The sequence below is a fragment of the Henckelia pumila genome, chromosome 4 (genome assembly GCF_033568475.1).
Source record: "Henckelia pumila isolate YLH828 chromosome 4, ASM3356847v2, whole genome shotgun sequence".
In the NCBI taxonomy this organism is placed as follows: domain Eukaryota; kingdom Viridiplantae; phylum Streptophyta; class Magnoliopsida; order Lamiales; family Gesneriaceae; genus Henckelia; species Henckelia pumila.
In genome coordinates, this window is record NC_133123.1 from 6,704,552 (window position 1) to 6,724,256 (window position 19,705).

Here is a 19,705-nt window from a genome sequence, read left to right on the forward strand (position 1 = left end):
AAAATGCCAATGATGTATAAATAATAAATGTCACATAAACATCGTGTCCCATTTGCAAGGACATAATGTAAAATGCTAAATATAGAGGTCTTTGCCAGTTTGACTCCGTCAATTTGGTCATTTTTTGTTCTTATTTCTTCAGCGTCATTTTTTGGGGAAAAAAAAAAAATTTATTCTACCACAATATTTCCTATAACATTGAAAAATATAGAATTTTTTTAAAGTTTTCAGTGGTGAGACAAATTTATAATTATGATACTAAAAGAATTTGATTTTCTTCCAGATCAAAACATGCTCCATTATGACACAGGTTATTTGAAGAAATATATGTTATGTACAAACAGAATGTGAGTTGGCTGCTCTCAAGCATGCATGAAAAAAACAAGGTCTATTTGTCAGTCATGCTCTCTTTTATCTTTCAAAGCCAAAACAAATGGTGGTTAGAGAGTAAATATATGCCTCATATATTTCTATTTTCACACAAGCCTATGAATGTCAGCTTGCTCAATGACCGTCCCATTTGTCTTCCGGCCATGGTTCCTGAAAACACAGGTGCTCAAGTCATTCTTCCAATACAGAATCTCATAAGAAAATTTATTTGAGACAGAAAAAACAATCACGAACTCTCACAAAAGATTACAAAACAAGAAAGCTTGGCGTATTTAAGTGATTGAATTTCCATCGAATATTGAAAGTATCCAAACATCAGGGCACTTCATGGAACATGATTTCCCACTCACTCAAGAAAGTGCATGATCAATGTGATTTATTGTAATTTAGCCCAGAGGGAAATCTTACCGAATCAAGGGCTGTGTCGATCGATCTCTAAAGAAAGTATACAAGCTTCTAGGCAGGAGGAAGAGGACGGCGGCATGTCGGGCACTCCATTTTTATGTCCATCCATCTTTGTAGACAACCCGAGTGAAAGAAATGATCACATGGTGTCACCTTCGAAGAATTTGGAGTCAAAATAACAAGTTAACGAAGATGTCATCTCTAGGAAACAAAAGGAAGATTTATGCAATATCTACCATGCAATCATTTGTTCGTTGGCCGAGATCGATGGCAGTCATGCAAATTACGCAATCAATGGAAGGAATCGGACCCTGATCAAACCTCCTGTAGTAGCAGTACTTTTCGGGTAAAATCTGCAATCATTAATGTAAGAAGACGGTGGATCAGCCTTTACAAGGTGACAATTTGAATTTGCATATTCTTGAATTGATGATTCAACTTGAACGGGGGAATGTTTTCGTACAGACCATAGATAGAGTAATACAACACAAAACTAGTTCACCGATTAGACACAGAGAGAGAGCCAGAAATTTCACCCATCCTGGATTAAATAAAACTAGAAGTCTGGGGACTAGGAGGAAAATCATGATTTTGCGCGCGTGTATATATTGAAAGAAACATATAAACGTAATCTACACCATCATCAGCAAACAGAAACTAAACAATGTACAGTTCAAAGGAGTGTAATTGCACCAACCTGACGAGGAATAAAACATCGAGATCCGAAATAATGTTGCAGAAGAAGAATAAATGCTTGGAGTCCCATGTAAATGGCCAAACAAATACACCACTCTTTGTTAGGCTCTATTCGCATGAAATTATGGGGACACCCAAATACATATAATGGAATAGCGATACGAGTTATCGTAATCCCTAAGATGTAATGAGGATGCAATGGTTTCCTTGAATCACGAGCTACATTAGTGATTATTTGTGGTATCCAGAAAGAGTGGAGGAGGAGGAGAATAAACCGCAAAAATCTATGGAACTCATACATGACAAGAATTCCCCCTAAAAGGATTCCATCTGCAATATAATACGAAATAATGCTGAAGTTAGCCAGACATTAAGAAAAATGGAGCAAACCAACAAAAGGAATGTCAACTAATACAGTACAAGTTCTTCAAACAAAAAAATAAGACCAGTTAGCATTCAATAAAATAATAAAATGATGGACACAAACCTATACTGTAGCATCAATCTCTAACAAAGTGGATCGCAGAAGGTAATTCAAATGTGAAATTTCCTATGATTTTCAGTTGTTTATGAAATGATATAGTTGACCAGGTTATCGATAGAGATGTGAACTTGTCCCACAAAGGTGTTACAAATTGTTGGACAAAGTTTCAAATTAAGGTCAGATTTTCTCTGGCAGATCAAAACCATAAAACTACCACACCATCCATCTGTAGAGTGCTAATATCGAGTCTGAAAAAATGGATCCACGTCATCAAAAGGGATTTATACTCTTATTCTACCATCTGATAAGAACATTTATCATCTGGTTAAATAGATAAAAAAAAAAAGGATGATAAACATTTGATTATTTAGCAACACAAAATGAACGAATTATTACTTTTAATTTTAGTTCCATAGGCTGTGTTTGATTCATCATCAATAGTAGAACCACCACATAACATGTTCAAGATTAGCTAACCAATCAAATAGTTTAACCAATGGTACTGAGTTCTGCATAGCAGAAAAGGATACATACAAAAGCGGCTGTACAGAACTGAAAGCTCACGCCTCATTGTTTCCCAATTCTCTCCATTATTCATTGGTCTATTCGCCCTCCATATAGCAAGGAGATATCGCATTTCAAATATTGAGAAGACGACAAACTTGAAAAATGCAGCCGTGGCAAAAGCATTAAAGAGAGATTCTGTTATCAAAGAAGAATCAGCTTTTACATCATGCATATAGAACAAAATAAACAAAAAAATAATACAAAAGAGTAACAGATGAGGTAGAATAAACAGTTCTAAATAGCTAAGCACAAAGCAATTAGAAGCAAGAACGATGAATGAACCCAAACACACATATAAAAACCTTTCATCTATTCGTCTGTTAAATTTACACTGCCAGTCTCACATGCAGTCAAATTACTTGGAATGTACAATAATAGAATAATATCAATCAAGGCTGACCAAAACAAAAGAGCTCCAACTACCATCTAATGTTACCCAATTTTCGGTTGGTAAGATTATAAAAGTCTGCTAACTATTTTTCCCAGCCACAGTTGAGATACATGGGACTGAATCAGCTCCGTTAGGATCAGAATCAGGACCTAAGGTCGGAAGGGTGAATTCTTATACATAATTTACATTTACTTCAAGAATGTGCTTCCAACCTTTTCAACTTCGACATCAATTCACACAGGTTTTCAGTGCCTTCAAAACAAAGTTGTCTCTGCTTGTACACTACAAATTGAGTGAAATAAATATAACCTCAAGCATAATCTTTTCGAAACCGTGTGTTCACGTTTATCTCGAAAAGAAAATTTCCTCATTTTTGACACAGAAAATTCCATGCATTCACATTAAATCAAAATTTTATGCATATAAAATGGCTCCTACGTCAACGCACCTACTAATATGCCTGCTGTAAGATGCAGAAGACAAAGATAAGCATCCATTATAGCCTGATGTGCAATCATCGGAAGCGAAACTTTTGCAGCACCCTGGAAAAGATTGTGAGATAAGTGCTAGGAACCACTTGAAGAAGCATTCAGTACAAAAGACAAAATTCTGGATTGTAAGCAATCAGTTCTTATCAAGTTTCACATATGTTGACAGGGAATCTCACAGATTGAGTGTTACTGTGTTCCATTTGCCGGATTAACAACAGAACTTCGAGGAAAGAGATCTAGTTCATCAGATGGTTAAAGAATAACTCAAATAAGGGAAAAAAACATAATGGTCATTTTACTTTCCAGAAGAGAACAGTAATTTGTTATTTAAGAAAAAATATGGTAACACCACAAGGATACAAAGGTGACCATCAACGTATAGTTAATTGCTTTATTGTAATAGACTTCAATGTTGACTGAAGTCACATTTAAGAGCATGGGTGAGAAGCAATCAGCATCGTCATCCACTGAAGGGCTTTCCATTAATCCTCCAAGATGATATCTATGATGATCTCCATCTAGGAAAATAAAGTGGCACAAGTAAAAAGGATATAAAGTTGCATTTTTATAGAAGACACATAAAAAATGCGAGTTTACAGAAATTGATTGAAGCAAGAACTTAACACACATACACATAAAGTTTTGGAATACCACATCATGATGCCTCATAAGGGGATAAGTAGGCAACATCAAATATAATAATTACTCAACGTTTTAAATTACAAAAAAAATTCTAATATGCAACAATAGGAAGAAATAACAAGGAAAGAATATAAACCCTTGGTGTATAATATACAGCGACAAGACATATAAATAGGAACACAAGTTGAATATAACGACTCAATTACGAACGAAATTTTGGATCCACTTTTGAAATCTTAAAGATATGAATTATAAAATCAGATAAAAGAAAAAAAACACCAACATAAAAATTTTGGGAACTGCTTTGGCAGAGATACAAGTTTCTTGGGCCCCAATGTATTACACTCCTTCCATTTTTCTTTTCAAAAAGCAGCTATTCACCATATGTTTAAACTGCGGGAGAGTGGAATCCAGTTACCCCAGAAAGCAGGCAGAAATGTTAGTGCAGATTGATGTCTCATGTTGTTCCTAAACCTCCACATGAAGAAGTTGGTTTTACCCCATGGAAGATAATGCCTATGCAATTTTCGTTGATTTAAAGCATCTGATTTTATGAAATGGATAATATTAACTTGTTGCTCTCATTAACCAACTTCTCCATGTGGAGGTTTAGGAACAACCAGACATGCAAAATAGAAAACAGTTTCAGGTTCACAGCATTAACATGAAATTAATTCATCCTCAACTATCAACTAACATAATTGTGTGACCGTCAAAATTAAAAAAAAAAACTAACATAATTGCGTGACCAAAAAGTACAGAAAATATGTCAAGGCTATACAATACTCAGTCTTCCAAAGGGACTTCTCATTCATTTAGTAGATATTAACTATATGATACATAGGCAGATGAATAATACCACCATTGACCATTACTTTAAATGTTAGCTTTTTTACTGAATTGTATTCATGAATACATGAAGAGAGGTAGAAAGGACAAAACATCATCATAAAGAAATTCTGACAAATACCATTGAGGCGGTAAAAGGAACCAATAATCGACATGCTTCGAAAAGCTTAGTACCTTGTCTGGAAGAGACGCCAGAAACTTGGGCTGCAATTTCAATGTTACAATGTTTCTCCATTTTATAGATGGGAGCTGCAATAGGATATCAACCATAAATGTTCAAAAGGAGTAATGAACTTTAACTTCTGGATTAGTAACTAAATAATTTGAAAATTTTACAGTGTTTTCTCTTCCAAATTTTTTCTCGTGGAGACTCCTGAAACACTTGGGAGGAGAAGACTCCAAGCTGTACAGGTAAAAAAAGATTGATTAAGTTGAAGGAGACACAAAGGAATCTCCAGATAAACTCAAAGTGTAACAGCGTCCTTTCACAGAACAAAGACATTTTCAATGGTAAAATTTAGTACCAAACAAACCTGTTTCAAGACAAGTAAATGGGGTTACACCCGAATTGATAAACGAGACCATTTAGATACTCAGAGAATGTTTCTTCTGGGAAACTAACAGCAAAAGGAAAAAATCTGCCTGGCTCTTCAATGCACTATTGCATATGTTCAGTTGGACATCATTCCTATTATTAACCCCACATCACAAGCCATCAATTTTCTACTACAAATCCTAGTTTAACCTATCTCAGAGTTTGGATGGATACCAAACGTCAAATTAAGAGATTGATGGTAACATGCAAATTTCAAAGAATCGCCCAAACCATGAAAACCAAGGAGTAATCTGGCATTGTTGGATTAAATGAATTCTTAAAGCATCTCGAGGAAGAGAGCTTTAAGCTCAAAAGGAAGGAAATCATAATGCAGTACGGTTCTTTATTGTTGAATTAAAATGGAAAATGTCTCAAAAGATGCATTGCCTAATTTATCCAATATTTACTAACTAGTGCAGTCTGGAATGAAAAAAGCATGGACCCACTGTGATGGTAGATTTCCATGGCGCTAAGGAAGATAACTTAGTAGCGTTCAACAAAGGAAGAAAAATTCAGGGTATAATAATACATAATTTCCATGGGTATCCTGTCGAACCTCTACAACGGATGTAACAGAAAAGTGGAAAACATATCAAGCAACCAGTAGTTGATTTCAGAAAATATTATGAAAGCATTTGCTTAGAAAATGTGTACCCTGTTAACAAAAACCGTTAAATTATCCATACCCTTGAAGGGACTAAATAAAGAAAAATTTACAAAATGGAAAAGGATCTTTGCCCTTGGCGGAAAAAGTTATGGCAAAGCTCATGCACAAAAAGAAATATTTATGCATAAAAGTAGCATAAGAAGTTATCACTACGTTGATTCATAAAACAGACCACTACACCATAAAAAAGAAGAGATAAAATCAACAGAGAAAGTTGTGATCACCAAGTGATAAGGATTCGATAATATGTAATCATCTTCTAGCCCAAACTCACCCTGTTTTCCACTGCAAAGTACCGAAAAATAACATTAGAATAAGCACAAAACGTAGAAACTAAACAAAAGAGGCGCAACTAATAGTTAAATAACAGGATTTTAATTGATTGGAACGAAGAAATATAGAAACTACCTGCTAGCTACCATTCGTAGTTGTCTGAAAGGCCATATATATACACCCTCTACCCTAAGTTGAGCGCCCCCAGCATCATGTTCATTGTCGAACACGTCATGGAAAATTATAACCCCCTGGTTCATTCCACCATGACAATTACAATTACAATTAGAAAACATAATGAGAAAAAGTTCTATAGAAATTAGAAAAATCAAACAGACTTGGGTACTAATGCAATTAACATAATTAATCAACAGAAAAGTAAGAAGGGAGTATACGAGTGATCACATTCCTGTTATATCATCATCAAGTTGAAGAACAACCACCTTACCTGAACATAGTGTACACCATTTAGTTTTGTCGGAGTACTAATCAACTCTAATACTACATTGCCATTCGCCTTCCCAAAATCAGGAAACTTTGAAGAATTATTTGTGGAATCTTGAAACTTCCAATTCCCTACGTATCATAAATACCAGAAAAGCTTACGGTAAGCGTATCAAAAGGAAAATAAATCCATAAAAATTTCACGGAGATTACAGTGTTTGCTTGAAAATTTCCACTTAACAATCATCTGCAGAAAGAATTCCCACCAAATTATCATGAACTAGCACTTTCGAATGCTAATTAGCAAGCCTGATGCTGTAGTGATGCCAGGTAAACATGCTTAGCCTCAAATACAACTCACATACTAGCATATGAAATTTTTCCGCGTGACTAGAAATACTTTTATGCAAGGCACATCTCGTTTTTGCTATCATCAGCACCTAAAAATTATCGAGCTCTCTCTGAGTGCATGTTCCAACTTAGTTAGCTGAGCAGGAAATAGAAGAGCAGTACTGCAAATATGATTGACTGCTTTTATGTTGAAATTGCAACCTGATCTTGAGCACTAATCATCTAAGAAACTTAGAAAATTCAACTGAACAGAGAACTTCATTACTTATTAGGATTGATATAATACAAAGAGCTGCAACCTACAAACAAAAACACTGCATGCAAGAGACCTTTTCCTTAAGGTAACTGTTTTACTCAAACTTCTTGTCGGTGAAGATGAGTAAGTATTTGTGCAGTAAGATTCCATGATTCAATATTATACAAGTGTTTTGGAGTTATTAGACGTTGATCGTAATGACCATCTGGCAAGGCAATTGATTAAAACGTGCATCAAGAGAAGAAAGAACTGATTTCTCATCATGGCAGGGACTGAGAATGAAATTTTACACAGTAGTGGCACAATCTATCATGGATGATAGAATATTATAATTTATTTAGCGTATCACCAAACATAATTGAATTGAGCGCTCATGGGCATAAAGAAACACCACAAGAAAAGTAAGTGTGATTTATTCAACATAAAAATAATCACAACATGAAAAAACACTGAATCACTTCATAGGTAGGCAACTAACAAACCTCTATAAGTTCCTGTTATGTTCCAAGAAGTGAATGGACCCAATTCATGCTCTTCCTTCCCTAGATGAAGCCACTGATGGAAGCAAAAGGCCATAAACATTAGAACAATTTAAAAAACTCGGGAGAAGAGTGAAAGGAGACAAGCACAAACAACAAAGCCATATGTAATAATTTGAGCACTGAAATAAAACTTGGAAAGGGGTCAGAGGACATAGCAACTAAGACTACAATCCAGTGTCCACAGCTAAACTAGTTCAACAAATCCAATTCTTTTTACACATTATGGAATTCTTACAAGAGAATGGAAAGAAACAAAAATAATGCAATATATTAGATATTTTTTGCTCTGTTGAGTGGTGTAAACACCAAAGTGATGTCTATTGGACTTTTATACCGAGGAGGTGAGGACAACAAGCCTGGTGAAGAACTATCTCTTTTCCCACATTTTGTGGTAAGATCAAATGTCCTTTGCAACAAATTACAAACATGCTTATTTGATTAAATAATAGCCCCAAACGTGGATGATGTTCTGCTTATGCACACCCTTCTTCGTTTTTAATCCATCAAACTAGTACTAAAAACCCAACATTGTTTAGAAAAATCAGCATTCAAGCTGTTCAACTAGAATAGGAGTATACATTTACTCGAAATCATCTCATAACCCACTCACCAGATAAAGTCAAATTCATTACTAATGCAAAACAACAGCAAATAAATATCTGATAACCAAAGAACCACACTTGATAAAATCAAATTTGACAACTGTTGCAAAACATATCAGCAATTAATATCTAAAATTACAAAAAAGATGCTACAATTCTAATTTACGCGGAAAATAACTAGCAATGTCGTAACTGCAAGTCTAAAAATGCCAAATTTACATAATTAACAAGGCACAATCACCAATTAACACTAACCTCATCTCCCCAGGATCTAGGTCTCTGTCTCAATGGCCTCAAACTATATACAGGGCGTATCACCAGGAAAGTAAACCAGCACCCAAAAAGAATTAGAAACAAAGTTCTTGAAAATTTCCAACATATCATCGGACCCATCACAAAGACCAGCTCAACTTCTTCCCCTCAGCTGATTCCGGTTATACCCAGATAAACAAATGAAGCCCATTTTACCATGAAATTAAAAACATTCTCTAGAGACAAATGACAGGTAGGTTTTTGCTTAAAGTTGAGTCAAACAATGTTTAACAGACAAACTCCAACAATAAAAGAAGTAACAGACCGATCAAATTTCTTTGAAAAAGAGAGCTTAACCACCCAAAAAAAAAGATATCGAACACCAACGACTCTTTTTGGCTTCAACAACTGAGCCTTTCACCAGTCAATTCTTGAACCAAGAAACACTCATTCCATAACTGTTAACATACAGATGGTCCAAAAAAGATTCCTTTTTTCCTCTGAAATCGATGATCCATGCACTTCTATATGGGTAAATTTCATCAAGAAATGTGTGAAGTTCTGAGCTTAGAAACAAACTGGGGGAGGTGTTGGTTGGAGGAGTTTGTGCGTCTTTGTTGGGTAAAACGGAAGTCTGGGGTCGTAGCCGATTGTTATCACTACCCATTCTGGCGAAACAATAAAATCACAGTAACAATCCAACGGACCGTAGTGAGTCGTCCATTTTAGTCAATGTGATCAACGGTATACATTGAGCTGTGATTTATAAAGTATCCTACCACATGTGAGAACACATAATCTGGCCTTTCTGGGAACAAAATAAATGGTAATATTTTTTGTTTTTGGTTTTTGTCGAACTATCTACTTTTTGAAAAAAAATGAATACTTGTTAATTAAATATTAAAATATACGTTTCTTTTCTTCTAAAAAAAAAGACGTTTGTAAAACATATATTTGCAATGATTTTATTTATTTTTTTGACAGAAATTATATTATTATAAAAAAAATTCATCATCATTTCAAAGTCAATCAAACACATAAATATAACTAGTGATTAGCAATGTGTGCACATAATCTAATATATTATTAGAGAAAATAATTTTGATTATCAAACATTAATTTTTATGATATTTGAGAATTTTTTTTTTAAAATAGGATTTTTTTATTTTATTTTTCTGTGACAGGAAGCTGTCAAGACCGGCCCATTTAATACATGAACACAGCGGACTATGTTTTTGACGAACCAGGCTTGAAAAGCCCAGCCCAACAATGTGTGTTTTTTTATTTTTGTGGAAGTGAGACGTTGGCAACTCGGCCCGTAAAATAGCATGTACCAAAGCCTAATTACTTATTTTTTAGGATCAGATACGGACCATAAAATAGCATGTAAAAAGTCTAATTTATCGGCCCATAAAATTGTATGTACTGTGGGCTTATTTTTGAATTATCGGGCTCGACAACTCCAAACCCATAACCTTTTTAATCCTGGGCCTTCAAAGAGAGTATGTACAACCTACTTTATTTATTTTTTCTACGGACCGGGTTGGTGACCTCGGCCCATCACGTTCTGGAACTGGGCTTTGACAACTCCAGCCCATAATCTTCATATATCAATCTCGACATTTATTATTACTAGCAACAAATGCACACGCTCATGCGTGTGTAAAATATATGTTATTTTTATAAGTATTTTTTTGTGGGTAGAGGTGGTGGGAGGTTTAGTGAGATAATGGATAGGAAAGAAGGAGATGATAAAATCAAAACAAAAGTTGGTGTTATCTTGAGAACAGTTTTTAAAAGCCCCTCAACTTTTTTTTAATCGGCAATTTTTTTTAATATATATCAACATCGGCCCATCAATTGCAACAGTACAAGGCCTTTTTTATTTATTTTTAAGGGACTGGGGTTGGTGATCCCAGCCCATCACGATTTTTTTAAAAAATATAATTTTCAATTTTCAAGCCCGGGTGGCGGCCCATCAATGAAATATGACCAAGGCACCGCGGTTGCCAGCGGCGGTCCCTGAAGAATCGTAGTTTAAGACCTTGAGTAATTTTTTTGGACGAAGCAGTTAAAATTACTGAAATTTCGAGCTTGAAATCGTTAGTTCTAGGGGTGTTCATCGGTCGGTTCGATTTTAATTTGTCTAATTTCGGTTCGGTTTTCCGGTTTTCGGTTTATAAAAAATGTAATCCGAAGTCAAACCGTTCTACTTCGGTTCAGTTTTTGTACTAAAATTGATCACTTTATATGGTTCGGTTTGATCGGTTTTATCATTAATAATACATACACAATAAAATAAACATAAATTTCATCAATCATGTAATTTAAATACCCCAAAACACAACTTAAAGTTATAGTCATATAATGAAAAAAAAAAATAACAAATAATACAAGAACAAACATCCAACCACAATCTTATAATATTTTAAAAAAAACAAAACAAATTTTTATACGGACATATGGTTATTTCGATTTTGACACAAATATTAAAATTAATAATATAAATACATTGTAAAATATAATATGTTTTTTACATGATTTCTTAGTAAAAACTTTAAAAATAAAGTTTAAATGACTTACATAAACAATAAATATCATCTCATAAGATATATAATATAAATAAAAAATTTATATAAAATTATTAATTTAATTTAATTTTGGTTTTTTTGGTCGGTTCGGTTTTGACATATATAATCCAAAACCGAACCAAATAAATTTCGATTTTAATATTTATATCCGAATTACAAAATACAGTTTTGATTCGGTTGGATTTTTGATTTTTTCTGTTTGAATTTCCAATTTTTTCATTTTATCACAAATTTGAACACCCGTAGTTAGTTCTGCTTGAGGTTTGTGTATTAGGTCATCAATCGGAGGCATTGTTCAGAGGCAAGGCTGTGGGGGTCACATGGACACGAGGCCGTCGGAGAGGAAGGGGACCGTAGCGCCACTGTCGTCCCTTTTCCCGGCGGAGGAAGCTCAGAAAGCGATAAAACTGGTGGAGGAGACGATTGCTGAGCGGAAACAACAGCTAAGCCAACTCAAGGGGTTCATCAACGATAACGTAAACCTCATAAACCTGGTACAGAAACTTCCAGACGAAATCAGCCACAATATCATGGTAAAAAAAATTGTATCTTTGATGTTTTAATATGAATTATGTGCCCATATGTGTTCTTTATCAATGTAGCTGTGTTTCGGTGTTTTTAGGTTCCTTTTGGAAAGGCAGCTTTTTTTCCCGGTCGATTGATTCACACCAATGAGTTTTTGGTAATGCACTTGAATTTAGCTACCATTTCCGATTATTCTTTGTATGCTATTTGGATGGTAGATATACTTGTGTTGCTAAATTGTTGATTTTCTTGTGCGCCATTGATCACCTGTACAAGGTAGAATATATGACACTGTATGAGTATGACGGCTTCATCTCCACATACCTCCTTGATATTTATACCGCTATGTGCCTATGTCTGATTGCGAATGTGAGACACAAGTACTGCTAAGTATCGTTGGAACAACTTTGGCACATTGTGAACACAGTTTATTTGTGATCTCTAAGGATTTTTAATTTGGTGAGGATGAAAGACTTCTTTTATTCGGTATCATGATATGCCCTTTTTTTTTGTTTTTTGGGATTAGCACACGTATTCTAATGTTGGGCATGAGATATTTACCTGATAAACTGTCTTTACATAGGTGTAATGTAATTGATAAAGCTACTAATTGAAGGGTGGCTTTCTGACCAAGTTTTATGCCATATCCTGCTTCTGTACTAAACCAAGCCCATCTCTTTCCTGGAGATGCGTTATATTTCTTTGGAATTAAAAACACTTTCGTTGATGTACAAAACTTGATTATCACTTTTTTTTAGCCAATGGATGTTGAAAAATTATCGTTCAAAAGGTTCATTAGAAATTCTCATAATAAAGCAAGTAAAATACTTTTATCCACTCCGCACGTTGGATTTGATGGTTTTGAACTCTTACTGCCTCATAGTTCGATTTGATATTGAATTGTTCTTCAGGTTCTTTTAGGAGAAGGTTACTATGCTGATAGGACATCAAAGCAAACTGCTGAGATTTTGAAAAGACGAGGCAAAGCCTTGGATACTCAAATTGAGTCTCTCAAGGCTATCATGCAGGACCTAATGGCTGAGGCTTCATTCTTTGGTGCTACGGCTTCTGAGTCAGCAGTAAGCTGTTAACTTTGTTCACAAATAGTTTGTTACTTCAACTTCTCTTGTTTTCTGATTTGGGGATCTGACCTCTGGTAGTTCTGGAAAATGTACAGAAAGAAACATAAGATAAATGGTATTCATATTTTTGAATTTAGCGTTTTCCGTGCACACTTGAGCAAAGCATTTCTTTTATTTGTCCCAAAACCTAAAGAAACGTTAGGTCTTACTTTATGTGGGCTTCCTACGATCAAAGTTACATGTGAGTGCGTAATAAGTCAGAGATTATATAGTCTCTCAAACAATCTGTTAATTATGTTTTGTCTGAGGTGTTGTGTTGGCGAGTTCTACTTTCTCACCTTTCTATTAGTGAGTGATTTGTGATTTTTTTTAATTCCACTAGGATACTCTCTAGATTTGTCATTGGTCTCATAGGATGATGATTGAACAAAAATTGCTAAATTAGGATGTGTTGAAATGTGCGATTTACTACCAGCATCAGTCTGGATATCCTAACCGGGACGGGCTTGATCATCATTGGATCAAGATGACTGGCGATTCATTTTTTTTAAAAGAAAAATCCTGACTTATTTTGCATTTAAATCAAACTTTTATTGTATGATTCAATAAATCTAGCTAGTTTGTCGAAGTTGATCCAAATGCTTTTTGCCTACATACATATTAATTAGAGAAACTCACCATGAACCCTGATTTGTTTGTTAACTTAAATGCTTCCATGAACAAATTATTCAATTGCAAATCTGTACAGTCAGTTATCACTCGTAAATATGCATTTGCAGCATTTCATTATCTATGGACTGTTAATTTTGAGTTTCACAAATTCATTCTCCCCCCACTTGTTCGCTTTCCTCTGATTCTTACTCTTTTAGAGAAATGTTTGATAGGAGGGTCTAGTAGATATAAGGGAAGATTATGAAGAAGAAGGTTCTTCTGAGCCATTACTTACAGCAGGCAGGTTCTGTTTTCTCTAAAATTGTTTTCTTGCTTTAAAATGAAGCTATTGAGCTGTGTGACTACAATTATTCCTACGGTTCTTTTTTTAGCAAGAAGGACTATTAAGTTTGATGTATTTTCACTTTTTTTAAATGAACACATTTATTTTTTTCTGTTAAACTGAAGCTTTTGCTTTTGCCTTGTATTTTATCAAAAGAAAGGAAGGTGGAAAATACAAACTTATTTGTTTATTTATGTCTACTCTCTTTATGTTTTTAGCGCCAAAACATTTATTGCTGTTGCTTGGTATGTATGCTTGGCAATAGCTATTGTTGTGAAAAAACGACAAATTTTTTTTCCATACCCTGTGCTACGAGATTGGTAAGAAACAGAACTGAAGAAGAACTTGTTCCAAGAATATGGGTCCTAACTCGCTGAGCATGGTATGGAAACATCGCATTATCAAAGGATATTGATATATTCCATCTTGGTGTAGCATTTGTTCAAAATACAGAAAAACTTTTTTTTTTGGTCATGAAGTGGAGTTTAAGTATTGAAATAATGCACATCGTTATTTGCTGCAATCTGATAATTTGGCTGAGAATTGGCCACATTTTACTTTTGATTTGGAGGTTATAGCTCATGCTTCAATGTTTCTTAAATATCAGAGGATAAATCCTTTTCTCATTTCATCGAGGATGATGACACAAAAGCTGAAGTTGAAGATGATGAATATTCACGCATATTCTCACGGATTGCTGAACTGGAAAAGGAAGAGGAAGAAGCAGAAGAAGTCGATGAATATGAGGAGGATGAGCAGATACAAAATGTGCCTGATACTGTTATTAGTCCATTTTCTATCGACAAAGTTAGAAGTTCTCAGGTACAAGTGAATGATGCCTTAGGTTGTACTAGTGACCTAATCAACTTGCATTGCTAAGTCCTTGTGTAATAGTGTGTGATTCCAGTCATTGTTTTTGTGCAGGCTCAAACTTCCGAGGAGCCGCCAGTGTCTAAAGGTAAACTTAATACACGAAAATGTAAGCTCAGTGATGGCATCATTTATCTTAATACTCTTTACTTAACCGCTGAATGCTAATATGCCAATGCAAAATTTACATTCCAAGGAGGAATATGATGCTTTTTACAGTTCTTATTTAAGTTTTACTTTGCACCTTTATTTGTATTAACTTCATTGGTTTGCACAATTATTTTTTAATCACATTATTATCTTCTTCGGATGCCCACGGAGTTTAGTTGATCATACAATCTGCACATAGTTATGACTTTAGTAATAAGTTGTTAACTTAACATCGAATGAGTTGATAAACTGTTTTTTTGTTTACGTATAATTTTTATTTAAGTTAAATATACTATTTTTGTGATAATCCTTATTCCTTATTAAAACTCTTACCCAGATCTCTGTGATATCTTGAAATCTGTTTGTATTTTGTATTCAATATTATTCTCTATGGTAATAAATTCAGGAACACTTATGTTTATGCATAGCTTATTCTTCCTTTTTTGCTGATCATAAAACATGTTCCTCTTGCCCTTATGGAATAAGTAGCACCATTATTTTCATAGTTGTCCTTTTGATTGCCCTGGCCAGATGACAGTAGCTTGCCATGGAACACGGGTCAAATTTATTAGATGGCTTGAATATTCGAAAATGTTGAAAAGCATCTGGATCCATGATTACTTCTGAATTTTTTCAAGATGAGTATGTTGTGTTCCTTTTAACTGGCACAAGTGAAGTCAGGGAGACACATTATGGACAAAAGTTGACTGCTTTAACAGTAGATGTATATTTTAGCCCCATATTGATGGTCTTGACTAGTGCTTTGCACTCCTTGAATTCTACTCTGCTCATGCAGACTTAGATGGCTCTTCGCGTGGGAGTTATCCATCTGTCAACAACAGTGTGGTGCCTAAGGTTTCAGAGGTTCCTGAAGTAAAGGAGAAAGTTCAAGCTCCTGTTACTGCCAGTAACACGGTATGTCTTTTTTCTTATCTTTGTACCAGAGCAATTCTGGTTTTTTGAGTTTCCCATCAGTTTCTTGGTGTTTTTGATTAAGAGGGTCTGTAGAGGTTTGACCCTATAACATTCTGAAACTTGTGGTTTAACAAACTAACCCATACCATCTAGCTTTGGATTGACGTGACTTGTGAGACCTCAAAACCTTCGTCAAGATCTAGCACGAGGCAATTGTAAATTTACAACTATATAGCCACAATCATACATTCGTCAGACTAGTTTAATTCACACGTGCAGAATGCACCAGATCCAGCCCGAAAGATATCACTTACTTTTTGTTTGTTGAATTACGTATTAATACTAGGATAGCACCTACAAAAAAATGTATGTCGAGATATGAAAGTTTAGTTGCAGCTTATGCGAGCAAGCTTCTTTTTTTTTTCTTCTAACTTGCCATTTTTTGGGTTTATCTCAAATGATTTCACAAATTATCATTGCCTGCTGATAGCTGACATTCTGCTGAATTCCTTTTGTTTTCAAGTTCATCAGGTATTATATTTTATCATAAGGTAGTCATCTAACAAGCGAAATGTGGAGACGATCATGCTAAGCGAGTGAAATGAAACCTTGTTTTTCTTATGAAGTTGTAGTGATTTAGTGTTGAATTTAAATGTTAATTTAAGAACCTGGCTTTACTACTTTCTCTTCACTTGCAATTAAATGATTCTTGATGATCTGTTACCTCTTATTAGTGACACTTGTGTTTTGTTTTAAACAAGATAGGACATTGTGTACCTATCTATTTCATAATTATTCTGCCTATCCTGCCCATTGTTTAATCCAAGCACATTTCCATTACGATCACATTGTCAGAGCAAGCTACTTTGCTGATAAATGCTTGTTTCTTTGTTCTGGAACAGGCCTTTACTGGTTCAATCGTAGAGCATACTCATAACATCAGAACGAATTCAACTGCAGAGTTGGCCGGTGCACAGAGCTCCAAACCTGTTTCAAGGTTTAAGCTTCGGCGGATGTAGCAAAAGATTTGAGTATATAATTAACCCAAATTTATTTCGCAGTTCAGCTTGATTAGTTAACTTAAATTTGCGTGGTAAATTTATTGTGCATTTTGTAAACTATTTCAAATTATCCTAAAAAGATAGGTAGGAGAATTAGAATAGTGTACTCCAATACAAATGTGGTGATCAAAGAAAAATGTCCTTGAAGCTATGTTAACTACTAATTTGTTATTCTGGAAAGAATAAAAATAAAAATACCCATTTGTTCAAAATTCGAGTGTATTATTCCTTGTGTTTTTTGATGACAAAGGTTAAGCTGGCTTGAAACAATTTTAGGTTCTACGAGTTGTCTATCTTCTCCATTTGATGAAAAATTAGACTTTTATAATTTTAAAATAGAAAACAGGATAATATAATTCATTTATGAAAGTAAATGATTATATCTGTCATATTTGTTTTGTTAACGTGATTTAAAAAGAATTTAGTTCTAATTCATTATTTGCATCAATTTACTTTATATCATATATTAGCGTTTCTTGCACGCGACGCGTGTATATACATAATTTTTTTTTATATTAATTAATTTTTATGTTATTTTTAAAACTCACATGAATTAGATATTCAAAAATTTTAGGAGAGATAATTATTTAATCTAAAAATTTTAAAATACAAACAAAGAAAGCGAGTGTTATTTTGATAAATAAGATAAAATCTAATGGTTAAAAAAAAGATGACCATATAAAATGATTAATTTGTTTAATAATTTTGGTTTTGTTGAAAATTAAGTTAGGATATAATCATAATTTTGTCTCAAATTTCGCCGATTAATTGAAAGTTTGTTAATTAAAGGATCTACTATAATAATAATATAATATATATAATATAGTATCATGCATTCTGTTAAATTATTGAAAAATAACTAATGCATGCAAAAATCTATATAATTAAATAATAAATAAAAACTGTTGTTTATCGATTTATTATTAACAATCGGGATTAAGGTTTGAAAAAAATAATAATTAATAATTAATTATAATGCATCCGAACATTTTTGGTTTTTTTTTCCCGTATTTTAAGTAGTAAAATTAGTCTCTAAGGTAAGTTTTTTTTCTTTGACGAGGTAAGGTAAATTATATATTGATGTGGTTTTCGTATAAATCTGATATATATATTATGACACTAAATTAATTTAAATTAATCGACAAAAAATTATCACATAATTAATATTTTTCCTGCCTCTAAGTCACATAAATAATTCACAAACACTCAAGAAAACAATAAACTTTTAAGTTATATATAAATATAATAATTATATCAGGGAGAAAAAAAAACATTCCAATCGTTTGACCACGTTCAGTCACACGTACATTAGTGATTATTTAAGGGAACATAGCAATTAATGTAAAGTAATATTAATTAATTAGTGGTAAAACGAGTAGACCATCGGTTGAAAGAAAAAAAAAATACAACCTCAGAACAATAAATCCTAACGCCTCTTTAATAATGATAAAACATAGTTAAATCCTTAAATTAAATGAAATTTTTTTATTCCAAAAAAATAAGAAAAACATAAACTTTAGCATGTAACGCCAGTATTACTAGTGTTTTAAGCATAATTATTATTAATAAATAAATATAAATAAAACTTAAAGTGTTGAAAATAGAAGGCCAAAAGTCTTGTAATTAATAAATACGTTGTCTCGTTCCCTCTCGCGTGTGATTCGAACAATATAAATAGGTCAAGAGAGTACCCTTTAAAAACATGCATTCCCCTTGTTTTCGCTTTCTTTAGTCTTTACATATTAGCTACAGTTATCATATAAAATAAAAAGTCAAGCACTCTAAATATATTCTTAAGGTAGATATGGAGTTTCGTATGATGAGCTTCTTGGTTGCAATTTCAATGGGGTTTTTGTGTTCATCTCATGCTACTAAGTTCTATGTTGGTGAAGACGAAGGTTGGATTGTTGATCCCTCTGAAGAATCATACAATCATTGGGCTAAAAGAAATCGTTTCCAAATCAATGATACACTTGGTATGTAGCTAGCTCCCATATAATCCTCTTTAATTTTTGCCAAGTACCAAGATATGTGAATAAATATATATACATGAACAATGCCTAAAAGTGAAACTAATAATGTTTATAATTTGCATGCATGCAGTGTTCAAATACAAGAAAGGAGAAGATTCAGTCCTCCTCGTGAGGAAAAAAGATTACAAAAGATGCAACAAAGATGATCCCATCAAACTTTTCAGGGATGGCAACATGAAGTTCAAGTTGACAAGATCAGGGCCATTTTTCTTCATCAGTGGCCATGCACAACACTGTGAGAAAGGTCAGAAGCTTATTGTTCAAGTCCTTTCTGATCATCGTAGTACCATTAACCACACTGCTCCGCCGCTTCCTCCGCCTTCTCCTTCACCTTCGGCGAAGCCACCCACGAAACCACCTTCCCACTCACCACCACCATCCAACAAAGCTCCTACACCGGCTCCGGCTCATCGTTTAGCACCATCCAAATCCCCTGCAGCCAAGGCCCCTTCTCCATTTCCATTAATAGCCAAAACACCGACACACGCCCCACCGTTGGTGCCATCATCTTCGCCGAAGAAAGCTCCTACTCAAGCTCCAACTTCATCAGCCAAAGCCCCATCTCCAACACCATCAGCCAAAGCCCC

At 34.1% G+C, this 19,705-nt stretch overlaps 2 protein-coding genes across 3 annotated transcripts; one reads left to right on the forward strand and one right to left on the reverse strand.

The window, feature by feature from the left end:
* Window positions 1–278: 278 nt before the first annotated feature.
* On the reverse strand, window positions 279–9,500 carry LOC140863181 (transmembrane E3 ubiquitin-protein ligase FLY2-like). Its single transcript, XM_073266400.1, has 15 exons — window positions 8,901–9,500; window positions 7,984–8,056; window positions 6,899–7,026; window positions 6,586–6,701; window positions 6,402–6,462; window positions 5,252–5,318; window positions 5,090–5,164; window positions 3,785–3,942; window positions 3,601–3,660; window positions 3,382–3,475; window positions 2,510–2,677; window positions 1,493–1,821; window positions 1,032–1,148; window positions 799–948; window positions 279–540 (listed from the first exon to the last, which is right to left on the reverse strand). Exons 1-14 carry the CDS (start codon window positions 9,036–9,038, stop codon window positions 847–849), a joined length of 1,686 nt encoding a protein of 561 aa, XP_073122501.1. The 5' UTR covers window positions 9,039–9,500; the 3' UTR covers window positions 279–540; window positions 799–846.
* Window positions 9,501–11,733: 2,233 nt separating this feature from the next.
* On the forward strand, window positions 11,734–17,284 carry LOC140864450 (uncharacterized). Of its 2 annotated transcripts, none has more exons than XR_012144224.1 (8): window positions 11,734–12,021; window positions 12,111–12,170; window positions 12,925–13,092; window positions 13,980–14,046; window positions 14,697–14,911; window positions 15,014–15,047; window positions 15,641–15,751; window positions 15,906–16,017. XR_012144224.1 is itself a non-coding variant. In XM_073268643.1 (8 exons), the coding sequence occupies exons 1-8, from the start codon at window positions 11,809–11,811 to the stop codon at window positions 17,041–17,043; spliced, it is 993 nt and encodes a 330-aa protein (XP_073124744.1). In that variant the 5' UTR covers window positions 11,734–11,808; the 3' UTR covers window positions 17,044–17,284. The 2 variants fall into 2 exon arrangements, 1 of the variants encoding a protein (XP_073124744.1); XM_073268643.1 differs by lacking the exon at window positions 15,641–15,751 and adding an exon at window positions 16,927–17,284 and having other exon boundaries at window positions 15,906–16,024.
* The last annotated feature ends 2,421 nt before the right edge of the window (window positions 17,285–19,705 follow it).